Genomic DNA, 12675 nt, shown 5'->3' with positions numbered 1-12675 from the left:
TCTTGTGCATCTGTTATTAAATGATGTTTTATAAACAAGGTTTGGGAGGAGCACGTTCAAATAAATCATTCCAATCAACTCGTCACCAAACAATTACATGTCTACCCTATCAGCACAAGTGGAAGCATATATATATATATATATTCTCTGTCAACTCATAACATTCCTTGACAGTTCCAGCATCCCTCCACCACCCCGACTCCTCACTCCTGGCTTATTTTCACAGTCAGGAATACGGGGGGAGTACTCTGGGTTCGGGCCGCATACCGAGCGCGGAGCCCTCTCCTCGGACAGCACGCCAAACATGCATTTATTCTATCTGACTTATTTGTAAGTGTGAACTCGTGAAACAAGATTAGCTTAATATATGAACTTCTACGTGGTTGATATATATATACATAGCCTACGTACACTGCCCGGCCCAAAAAAAAAAGTTGCTGTTTGGATTTAAATAGGCAAATGATTAGATCATTATTGCAGTGATTAATATGTTTCTAGCATGTTATATATTTGGCAACAGTTCTTCCAACCCTAATTGACGGTGTGTGTAGCTTTTAATTTCTTCCTTCATGTATGAGACACATCATGCCATATTCCAGGATGACAATGATTCATCAGGCTCAAATTGTGTAATAATGGTTGTGAGGGAACATGAAGAATAATTTCATCCTGGAATACAGTGTGTGTGTGTGTGTGTGTGTGTGTGTGTGTGTGTGTGTGTGTGTGTGTGTGTGTGTGTGTGTGTGTGTGTGTGTGTGTGTGTGTGTGTGTGTGTGTGTGTGTGTGTGTGTGTGTGTGTGTGTGTGTGTGTGTGTGTGTGTGTGTAATTTACTTGTGAAACCACTTTTGGTTGTCCCTCAAGACATGTTCTTTTGAAACATCAAATTCTCTTGCATTCGATTATGAGAACTGTCTCTGAATTAGTCAATTTCCCAGAATCAGCCAGATGAACAGGTTTTGACATGTACACATAAGCAATACTCACGGACTATCACCTCTGCTTGGTATTCATCAAGATTTAACAGTAATAAGCAAAGCCCTGGAGGCAATGACATCTTAGATGTCTCAATATACCAGCTCAGATGTTGTTCGTGAGAAAGCTGGTCATATTTTTGTTAAAACGCATTCACAGTTCCTTATTCAATAAATATATATTGTACATGTGCTGTGGATTGAGATATGTTCAAGATGTTTCTTAAAAGATTGTTTGGTAAAATGATCTGTAAAAATTGAGCATGCACAACAATTAAAGGGGTATATATAATAAAGAATTCATGGCTTCCTGAATAAAAATGAAATAAATCTTATTTACAGCAAATCAAAAGCAACAAATATATTTGTCTATAATTCAATTATATATATATTTTTTTTCTTCTGTAACTCTTATTTTTCAATATACAGTATATATTTTACAGGTCTATAACGCGTCACACATTTGTTGTTGCAACTCTAGCACAATCCACAAGAGGTCAGCAAATAATTTTGTATTTCCAGTCAGCGCATACGCACTTACATGCAGGTATTAACCGAACTAAATGACACACGCAGATTTGTACGACAACATCATCTGATTCAAGGTCAAATTACACCTTGACATTTCCCTGTACTTCATTTACTCTAAAAATAAACACCTGACACCAAATATACCCAAATCCCCTGAGAACAGAGCTCCTCTGAGACCTTTCTGGTGACGTAAGAAGATATAAATAGCTGTGAGAGTCTATTTAAGGAGCTGGACTGAGACAAAGCTTTTCTTGAGCTTCAGTGTTTATGAGCCTTCTTCACGTCCAAATATCCCTGCTTCCCAGTTAATTTTCCCTCCTGGACAGCCCTTTTCCACTAATCCACTGACCCCTGACTGGCTGATCTTCATCACTCTGCCAGTCAAAGGGAGGCTGGGCCTGGCGTGAGAGGGTAGCGTGACGGTTGCCATGGAAACCTCCTCCAGACGATGCTGGGAGGGGTGGGATTGGGGGATGAAGGCAGGAAGGTATGGGGGGAGGGGACAGTGGGCCAAGTTCAAGGTCATCTTTACAATACTATTGCATTTGTGACTTCCATCAGTGAGAAAAAAAAAAGAGAAAAAAATCCAAGGAGCATGAGGTGGATTCAGAATTGGAAAAATGAGGCAATCCTGGCCAGTCCTAAAATAATTAAAATATTAAAGCTAAATAAATAATAATAAAAAAATGTAATTAAAATAAAATAATAAATAAAATAACAAAATAATATACTATTTTTTGGACCATTATCATATTCCACAAAAAAAAAAAAAAAAAAAGATTCTCATTTTAATATTCTCAAAATCTTAATTTTACTAAAAAAATCTGTAAAGTGGAAATCATGGTAAAATAATTAGTTTCATTGCTAAAATGCTGTAATAAAGTAGTGAGAAATTATCAATGAAAATAATGGCTATATATTTTACTTTATATACAGTATTAAAAGGTCAGGATGCATTACAGCAATTGTGGGTAATAATTTAGGGGAAAATTGTCCTAAAAATAGTGACACAAAATATCTTAGTACTCTTCAAAATGGCCTTTATATTCTTGCAAAAAAAAAACTTTTTTTTTTTTCTTATGACCTTGTGGTAAAATTTGACCCAGACATTTCTTAACATGGTGTACAAATTATTTATCCTAAAATAGTCTGTCTGTCTCTGGATTCACCCAGACATGCAGCTAAACAAAATCAGCTGTTCAGTTTTTGGAAAATTGGGTCAATGAAATTGCATTTTCTTGTATTTGTTTAGTAACTACTTTTAAAAAATCTGGAGAGAAAACAAAAACAAAATTATAAATGTGAAGGAGAGTGTTATGTGCAATTTCCCGATTACATTTAATAGTGGAAGCGGAAAGTTGCATGCAACCTTATTTAACAGCTACATGTTTTCTAGCCTACATGTCAATCTTATTAGGAATATCACCGTCCTATATCCGAGAGTAGGTCGGGCCGACTGCCTGATCCCTCCCAGTTATGCACTCACAGGCTTTCGGATGGATGAGGGAGGGACGGAGGTGGGGGTTAAAGAGAGAAACAAAACGTGACGAGGCACCCGAAGCGTCCTGTTATGCAACCGCTGACCTACTAACATACATTTCTAAACAGAAGCAGCTAGCGGCAGGATACTGGAGCAACTCGCCAACACAACACAAGGAACCAGGGCAAAAACACAAGGGCTGCGGAATCCATGCGTTCAGGACGCGGCGTGTAGTGCGTGTGTGTGGATCACCTCGTCTTTCCATTCAAGTCTTTGAGGCTGATACAAAGAGACTAATAATAACCACCTGGCGCCAAATATTTGGATACACACACAAAAGCCACAAAAGGTACGTTTGCTTTACTACTTTTAGATGCGCGCACACTGTGTGTTTACAACTGCATGGCTGATGCTTCTGGGTGATATTGCGGTAATTTTACGCGGCTATGAAATTAGATGACTGGAAATAATCAGAGAAATATATTTTTAATGCAACGGGCAACGGCCCAAGCTCAAATCCAGATGAATTCATTAGTTTATGTTTAGTGTGTTTACGTATGCTCGTTACAGATTGGGATGTTGCTCAGTGTGCGTGTTCGCAATGTTAAGGCGAGGCCAGGACCCCTCGCGACTGTTGACAAGACATTTAGCACTTGATGCCCATAACATATTTTAAATGCTGCCCATGATGCACAATCATTCACCATGCACAAAAGTTTTCGGAATCATTGCTTATTTATGGTTAGTAACGATATTAGCCTACCCTATTTTATGATAGGTCATTTTATAAAAAATTAAATAAAAAAGGCACTTTTTTACAGTTAGAGATGGGCTACAGTTAGTTAAGCTGGGCGCACCGCTTATGACTTTAATTAAAACACCAACAAACATAATTTCATTATATCGCCGGAAATGTCTTTATATTAGCCTATATCAATGAATAATGAATGAATAATGTTCGAAAATGACATCCTAATGAAAGTGTTCAATCCAATTGGGTTAGGAGGTTAATGCGGCGGTTTGGGAGGAAAATCCCGGACACACTTCTCGCTGTCACGTGTAGCCGTGCTCGGTAAAGGTTAACGCGGGTGTTTACGTTAGAGGAGTCAGACCTGTTAACTCTTTCCTGGTATTCAGACAGGAGCAAACCAGTTGGCAACCAAATGTAATTACTTTCTTGCATGTAAAATGTAAATGCCCAACTACAAATCGGAAACATGCAATGCTTGCTTTAAACTCTCGTTTAATATATTTCTGCCGGTAAGCAAGCGATAACGGTTATTTCGTAACTTTTGTGGTTATTGTTGTATTGATCGTGGTCAGATCACCTAAAGCCCCCGCATGGTATATGTCTAGCTAGCCTATAGGCTGTAACGTTATTAAACTTTATACTATTGTTATTGTTCAGATAGTTCCCTGTACCTGGATGTAAACTGATTTACCGAGGTCCTTGATTACATGTTTATACAATAGGGTACAATTTACATGAGTAGCCTAATAGGTTAAGTCACAATTATTATTTTTTCCCTGATGACACCCCGTCTATGCTTCTAATAGCATACGCACAATAAAGTTTTATATCATAAGCTCTTGCATCACATATTTTAGATTCAACAAAAGTGTATTATATATAGTAAGAAAATATGCAAGCATGATTAGCCTAAAATGTGTGGATGTGTGAGATTGCTTAACATCTTGCCTTTTTCTTCTGACATAATGCAGTCTTTGTGTAAAGAGTTACATAATGGAGAGAAATGAGAAGGCTAAATAAAAGAACAAAAACTCAGGGTCTTTAAAGCATCAGGGGGCATCAGACGAACTGCTTTGTGTGCCAGCGCAGAATGTAGGTCATAAACCTGGAGAAAGCAACCCTCGTCTGCCATAACAAAGAACAAAGCTTCTGCCAGTTTACTGATTCGTGCGGCTAACACTTGCATATTGGGTACTGCTTTAGCACAAAAAAAAAAAAATATATATATATATATATATATATATATATTTTTTTTTTTGTGCTAAAGCAGTATATATATATATATATATATATATATATATATATATATATGTATGTATATATATATATATATATATATATATATATATATATATATATATATATATATATATATATAAAAACTTTGGTAGTGCCAGTAAATTGTGCAGATAAATCTTTCAGATTGCTACACATAAAAGCATATTTGTTAAGTGCGGTGTCATTCTTGATTTACGGTGTTTGAGTGTGACCAAGTTTACTGACCTCTTTAGGCTATAAACACTCAATTGGTGGATTTCTCAAGATTTCTTCTAGTGAAAGAGAAAGGAAGGTATAGGGAGGAGGCGTGCCGTTATTGTGCCGATGTGGCTAACAGGGAGAGGCGAATTACTGTTTAGTTATGTGGGGCAAGAGAGCACATGTGACTGGTGAAACACATGGACTCGGTCAAAGCATTTAATTTTTTTCAATAGAGGATGATATGAGTGTGTTTATAGAAAGAGTTGGTCTGGAACTCCTCCTGCTTGTCCAAGGCCTGCCCTCCTCCTACTGGAGAAGATAAAGACAAAAAAAAAAGAGCTCCCATCCCACGTGCCGAATATTACATTCCGCCCCAGGGTCAATTACATGGCCACAATGAAATCCAGCTCCCCGCCTTCGCCCATTATTTCCATTACTGAAACGGCTGTAAAGCAACACATGAAACATTTGAGCTGAATTATAGTTTCCAGGCCTCGCCCAAGTTAGTGGGCCAGACATGCTATTTCTTCCCGGATGAAAGCGCAGATATAACCCATGTCCTATATATAGGGCAAGAGTGAAAGTGAGTTTTATTGGCCCATTACAGTTTTAAGTTTATCTAATTGCACCTCATCCAGTGAAGTCGGTTATTAGAAATTTCATTAATCATGTCACATGATAAATAATAGCAGTTTTGAATAACAGACAGACAGGTGTGTCATGTCAGAGTCTTTATGGTGGTTTGATTGTTGGTGATGTAAGATTTCAATTATTAGTTGAATTGTTGATAATGCGAGGAGATACATACTTTTTAATGACTCATGGGTGTGGTTGACAGAGTAAATAACTCATCCACTTACTATTTTTATTCATAGCCTCTTCCTTTTTCTCCAGTTTAAAGGAGGCACAGTAGCATTTACATTTATAATTATAATTATTAAATTCAATATAATATAAAATATTTAAATTTAAATTAAATTCGAAAAATGCATGTAACAGTAATAGTGCTCTGCTCATTGTAAGCCTGAAATAAGTATGGGCATTTCTGAGTAATCTGAACTGATTCAGTGAGAGAATGAGTTGTCTGATTGATCCCAATCCATGAATCCTGTGCTCAGTTCAGTCTGATTCAGCAGTCGATTTGACAGATCAATAAAAAGAACTGAATCAAGTGATTCATTCACAAGTATGACAGTGTGTTTCATTAAACATCATAGGACAACTCTGAATACTGTGTAAATAGTAATACATTTGTTTACATTTGATTCAGTCTTTCTGTTTTCCCAGATAATTCGGAAATTGGCACTTATCCCTGATGGAGTTTTTTCTTTTGTTAGGGTGTCTTGGAAAGCTCCTCTGTGTTTGTGTAGCTGGCATTCAATAAAATGTCTGCAAGCATCCAAACACCTTTTTTCCCTGTATTCTCTTTTTTTCTCATACTTCATTTAGTTTATCCTCAATCCATCCCTTACCTTTCTATTTTTAGCAAACACTTCAATTACCTTTCTGACTTTATCTCTCTCATGATGCCTGTTGCACTCCTGACCTATATTTGAGCACAAGGAAAAGAGACATTTTTCTCGCTACCTGCCCAGTTTCTAGGTTAGTGGGTCATTCAGGGAGGGAGTCTCTTTTAGCTTTGCGCCTTACCTAAATGACCATAACTGTACCTGTTTAACATCATTTACATTTCATTAACAGTGCACTATTTTATTCATATCGTACAATAATTAGGGGAGGAAGCCTCACAGTTTTGGCCATATTCATTATACATTACCAGAATAAACCAGGAATTGTTGATTGAAGCCATCAGAAGAGGTTTAAGTGGTCTCGAGTTACGTAAAGTTCCCTCAGATGTCTGGGATGAGGCGACCATAACCCATAAAATATTCACTTTATATTTATTCTTGTATTATTAGAGAATAGTGGTGTTAGAAATTGGCCTTATGAGTTAAATTTTACTGGGATACTGGGACCAGATATTTGCACCCAAACCGAGCAAACTTGTAGAAAAAAGGAAATCAGACACTTAGTTGAACAACAATATCCTGACATTGCAACAGGGAGTTGTTGCTCAGTTTAGGTCATGATAGGATTGCAGCAAATGTGGAATTACCCACTGGCTGCTGAGTTAATCATCACTGGAGACTTCGCTTTTCCATTAGTGTTCACTTTTAAATGGATGAAACAGTTACCTCCCCTGGATCTTAACTCATGTTGATGGAATGTTCCCTTGGCTCCCCTTTTTTCCAGAAAGGCCTGACCTATATTGCAAAACTCCCAATCCCCAGATCATAAAACCTGACTTGCCTTTTGCCTGACCTCGGTTTATCTCCCATTATAGTAATTATTGTTATGAGGTTTTCTTGGCTTCTTCTCATTTTTAGCTCAAGTGTGCTTCTTTCGGAAGTTCTCCTTGAAAGCCTTTTAGTCCATGGTCATTAAAAGATTAAGTGTTAATGTTTTTGCATTTTGTTTCTGGGCCTTATTGCACATTGGGGCACCAGGCTCCTCGGGCTGTGCAGCCAAGAGGAGATGTGTTGTAACATTTTATGTTAATGTTTCAAAAGCCAAAACCTCTCGGACTGATTTCCTCTGAGAAGATGATGTAATAGGGGATAAGGTTTCAAAATGTTAAAACAAATCATGTGTTCATTGCTAATGTTTACCATATGTGTAGTCATGTTTGCGGAACACATGGATGGAATTCTGGAATTCTTTTGATGGAATTCTGTACAAAGGGTAATGCTTAACTTGGAAACTAATTTTAGGTCATTTTCTTTAGCCGTTGGTCCTCCTTGACCAAAATAATCACTGATAGCGTTCTTAGCCGTGGTCCCTTTGCATCACAAGAGTCCAATGTCTAGTCAGTGAGGAAAGGTCAAGGGTCGCAGACAGACAAATCAATACGAGGGTTAGTAGGTCAGACAGTGGTTACTGGGCAACAGAAAACATTCTGTGGTTGTCAAGGTTGAGTAGATGAAGCCAGAGAATATGACAAAGGCACAGCTGAACATTCCTCTTCTAAATCTTCTGATTACCCAGCCATGCAGAGAAGTGTGGAGAGTTGAATTTAAAATGAAAAACAACAAATTAAAATATTTCTTTAAGTGCCTAAAGGCAAACTATGAATTGCTTCAGCTTTCGAGAATTAACAAATCTGTCTTTTCTCTTTTATGTTTGCAGCCTTTCGTCGAACAGCCAGCTGGAGGCTTTAGGAGCAGCAGCACCCCTCCCCAAGAGGCTGGCAAGCTGGGGTGGACCGAGTGACCTATATCCTCCAACACGCCCAAGGCACTGGGACACATCTCTGTGGCATGATAGAGCCCTGTTGCATAAAGGAACAAAAGTGAAAACAAAGAAAAAGGCGGTCAGAATCTTTCAAGCAGTTTTGGCCACCTTCTCTGTACTTTATTCCCTCTCGTTTGGCTTTGACCAACATTGTGTGGCAAGAGAGTAAAAGATTTTACTCACTGAAGAATTCCTCGGGTTTGTTAAATGCAGGAGACTCATAATAAAGTGCACCTGTTCTTGCTCTTCTTAGCCAACCTGGACACTTGATCAAAGGACTTTTTGCTTGCAATTTAAATCAACAAAATCAATGAGGTTCGGCTTTTCAGAAGCTAAAACACCTCATAAAGTATTTGCTGATCCAGCTACTTAGTTGAAGATTCTCCAGTCTACTGTACATCAGGATATCCTACAGGGAATCTTGTAACCACCTTTCCCCCATCCCCGTTTCTTCATTAATTTCCATTATCGGTGGTGAAGCCGAGGATGGAAAGTTTGAACTTACAAATCTCAACAAATTCCAGTTCGAGCAAAACCTTAGAGAACACAGACAGCTTTTCAGACTACAGCGATCTTCTCCATTCACCTCAAAGCAACCCTCGCCAGAGCCGCGTTCTCAAACCAAAGTCAAACAACATGAGCTGTCGACGCAAGCGTGAATTTATCTCAGATGAGAAAAAGGATGCATCCTACTGGGAAAAGCGACGCAAGAATAACGAGGCAGCCAAGCGTTCCCGGGAGAAGCGGCGCTTTAATGACATGATCCTCGAGAACAGAGTTATGGCACTGAACGATGAGAATGTACGCCTAAAAACTGAACTTTTACAGCTTAAGCTCAGGTTTGGTCTGATAAGTACAGCCTCCTACATGGAAAAGAGTCAGCAGATTGCTGGAGCAGTCAATGGAACTTCTGGGGGCAACTCATCATCATCCTCTTCCTCCAGTTGCTTCTTCCCTAATGGTTACTCCAGTGTTTCTCAGATGATGATAAACTCTGATTCTTCTGAAACAGAGCAGTCTGTTCGAGGGGATGGGCATTTGAAATTGACAAAGTACTCCCCACGAGGTTCCCTCTCTGATATGTCCGATGGCTCTTCTCGGGACAGCCCAGAGCCAATGGCGTATGACATCAAGCAGGAAGGGATGGGTCTAGAGATGGACATTGTCAATAGCACCACTGCACAGTTCATGTTCAACATTCATTCTAGACTACCAGCAGCACTTCACCAGCGGACTTTTGAGCAAGGTTATTCAGCCAACCAACAGAAGCAACAACGCCAGGAGACGGTTGAAAGTTTTGACGTCCCGCAATCTGCTCAAAGAAGTGTCATCTTATACCGTTCTAGCAGTGCCTCGTATCCTGTAGAAACTCAGGAAATGATTCCAAAAGAGCAGCAGAACCTCAGCCAGCTTACAGAGGAACCAACCGAAAAAACCTTGGCAGAGGTGTCCAGACGGCTAGAGAGGAAGACTTTGGACTCTCCTCATGACTACACAGAGGCCGCCGAAAGGCAAGCGTACATTGCTCAGCGACAAAGGGTCGATGCTGCCGCCCCAAATCTTCTGGTGAGACCCGAGGATGGAGATGAAACACAGATGTACCACTGTTCAAATAGCCCCAAGGAAAACGACGAGCCACCAGTGCTGACCTACGAAGGAAGCTTGAGACAAGAAGAGTACTATGAGGCTCACTCAGGAAAGGACACTTCCTCAAGTGACGGGGATCCCCGCACCTCTGATAAAGAGGGCTCCACAGATGATGAGTCTCCCTTTTCCTCTTGCTCTGATACAGGCAGCTACCACCCTCACATATTCATGACCCAGAGCTCCTTTTCACCGAGCCAGTGCAAAGATGGCCAAGCAGAAATCAAAGGCACTGCCCTACCCCACAAATTGAGACTCAAGCACAGAGCTCAGAGTGAGGGCACAGCATCATCTCAAGACTCACCGACAACGCCACCTGCTAATTTCCAACCATTACCTCAGCACCCTTACCTGGCCTTGTCTCAATCTGGCGGTCAGTCGAATGCAGGGTTTTGCAAGGAGGACACTTCGGTTGGAAGCATCGAATGTTGGAAGGAGGAATCCAGCTTGCGTAACAGTTGCAACAAGAGACATGACTGAATGGGAGACCGTAGGACTCACTTGGGTCTTGGTATAAACCCCCAAGAGACATTTTATAAACCCTTTGAGGTCCTACCTTCATCTTATATCCTTCACCCATTCCCTGTTCGTATGGCTTGGAATAAGAGAAATGGACATTGCCAGAACTACATCAGGACAGAAACTGATGCATTGTACCATAATGTATAGACTTACCTTTTGTTGGTTTGGTTTGTTTGTTTAACTTCCTCTTAAGGTTACAGTGGCACTTTTATAACAGAATGAAATAGGATGACAAGCTATTGATCGCACTTACCCGTATTTCCTGTGCTGCACTAAGATGTCAACATAAGAGTACATTCAATTCAATAGCAATATCTACAATTTGTGAGGCATTGTAATGGATTCTTCTATGTAAATAGGCAATTTCAAGTGCCCCTTTCTTAGTTTTTGGCCACAACGAAACAACAGAACATTTGCATCATTTTGAAACATATCAAACATCAGAAGATTCAGGGAACGTTCCCTTGACCAAAGAAACATGGCTTTAATTTCATACCTCTCTCTGCTCCATATACCTCTATCTGCTTTTCTAACTAGTGCTCCCCATCTCTTTTCCCACATTCAACAACCTAGCTACTGCTCCTTTATCAGGCACTTGGTTTGTATGTATAAAATGTGATATAAATATTATATACGAATATATTTTGAGAAGAAAACAAAAAGATTACATTCTTGTCAAAAAAATACTGTACAATATCAGTGTGTTTGCAGTGCCACTTAATATAAACTCCTTTTTTTACTTTACCAATTTGCAAATAAATATTTTTTTGGAAACTCTCCTTTTATAGGAAAATTACAAAATGCCCCAAAGCCTTTACAGATTCATTTGCAGGTTCATGTAATCTCCATGTAATAGATACTAAAATGTTTTTATTGCAGTTATAACTAATTGAAATGTCTAGTCTTGAAACACTGTTTATTGTAATATGTATTTTCCAGATGTTTAAAACATTAAAACTACCCTAAAAATTACATTTACCTTCTATTTTATGTAGCCTTCTTATTTATTGTTTTCCTAGTACATCCACTGATGTAAAACATAAATTTGCTTCATAACCTGTTATAGAGTGAACCTAAAGATAGATATGAAACTGTTTTTGTTCTGGACGTAATGCAAAATAACACTCTCTTCCTCTCTGGTTATGAACGGGAATGATTTGCTCTAATTAGCATGGGGTTTACACGAAAGCTCCACCCTGCTTACATCAGTATAAATGGATGATTACTAGCATAATGTCTCAGATCGTTTGCCATTGAGGCCCCCAGTTAAGCAATTAAGCTAGCTGATACTGCAGTTTTTTCACTCTTTAACTGGTTTGCTGACTCACTCACTAGTCAGCCGCTGCCCTGCATATGCTTTCCTGCTAAAATGGTTTAATTAAAGTTTTTTTTTGTTTTTTTTTCACTTTTAGAAGAACGCTTCAATTTTTTCAGGTAGCTCAATTGTAGTCACAACTCCCCCTAAATATTTTTCAAAATAAGTCTACGTGTCCTGTTAACTTATGGCACTTGTGTATAAATGTAAAATATTTTTTTTCTCACAACACTGTATTGTGCTTTTTGAAATGTTTTTGGGGGCCAAGTGTTGTCCTTTTTATCACTAACTGCGTCTTTACTTCCTGTTTACTGTGATTTTGTAATTGCTCACCACAATGTCACCAACACCATATCCCTCTTCGTCCTTTCAGTACGTTTCAAACTGTGATGTTTGATGTTTTTTTTTTATTATTATTATTTCTTATGGTTTTATCAAAAAAGAAAGTGGAAATAACGAGCAAGGTTTGTTTGCTGTTATTGAGTAGACTATGGCACTGCTTTGAAATAGATGCATATTGTAAAAACACTAATATTCAGTGCTAGGTTTGGGTGCATTTCAAAAATTCTACAAAAAAATTAAATAAAAAAATGTTGTTGCATTATTCATGCATTTGTCCTTTTTTATACTGTATCCACTTAGTTAAATAATTACATAACTGCATTATATTTTGCAACATGCAATTATAGC

At 38.7% G+C, this 12675-nt stretch overlaps 2 protein-coding genes across 2 annotated transcripts in view; both read left to right on the top strand.

Annotated features, from left to right (window-relative positions):
- LOC130069457 (serine/threonine-protein kinase/endoribonuclease IRE1-like) overlaps positions 1–12675 on the top strand; it is a 119851-nt gene that overhangs the window by 17126 nt on the left and 90050 nt on the right. The window lies entirely within an intron of this gene.
- Positions 8696–12589, top strand: nfil3-2 (nuclear factor, interleukin 3 regulated, member 2). Its single transcript, XM_056233343.1, has one exon. The coding sequence runs from the start codon at positions 8991–8993 to the stop codon at positions 10626–10628; it is 1638 nt and encodes a 545-aa protein (XP_056089318.1). The 5' UTR covers positions 8696–8990; the 3' UTR covers positions 10629–12589.

The sequence above is a fragment of the Rhinichthys klamathensis genome, unplaced genomic scaffold, assembly GCF_029890125.1.
Source record: "Rhinichthys klamathensis goyatoka isolate OS25496 unplaced genomic scaffold, OSU_Roscu_1.1 h1tg000015l_1, whole genome shotgun sequence".
Taxonomy (NCBI): Eukaryota; Metazoa; Chordata; class Actinopteri; order Cypriniformes; family Leuciscidae; genus Rhinichthys; species Rhinichthys klamathensis.
The sequence above is the reverse complement of the archived record's forward strand: the minus strand, read 5'-3'. Positions and strand labels throughout refer to the sequence as shown.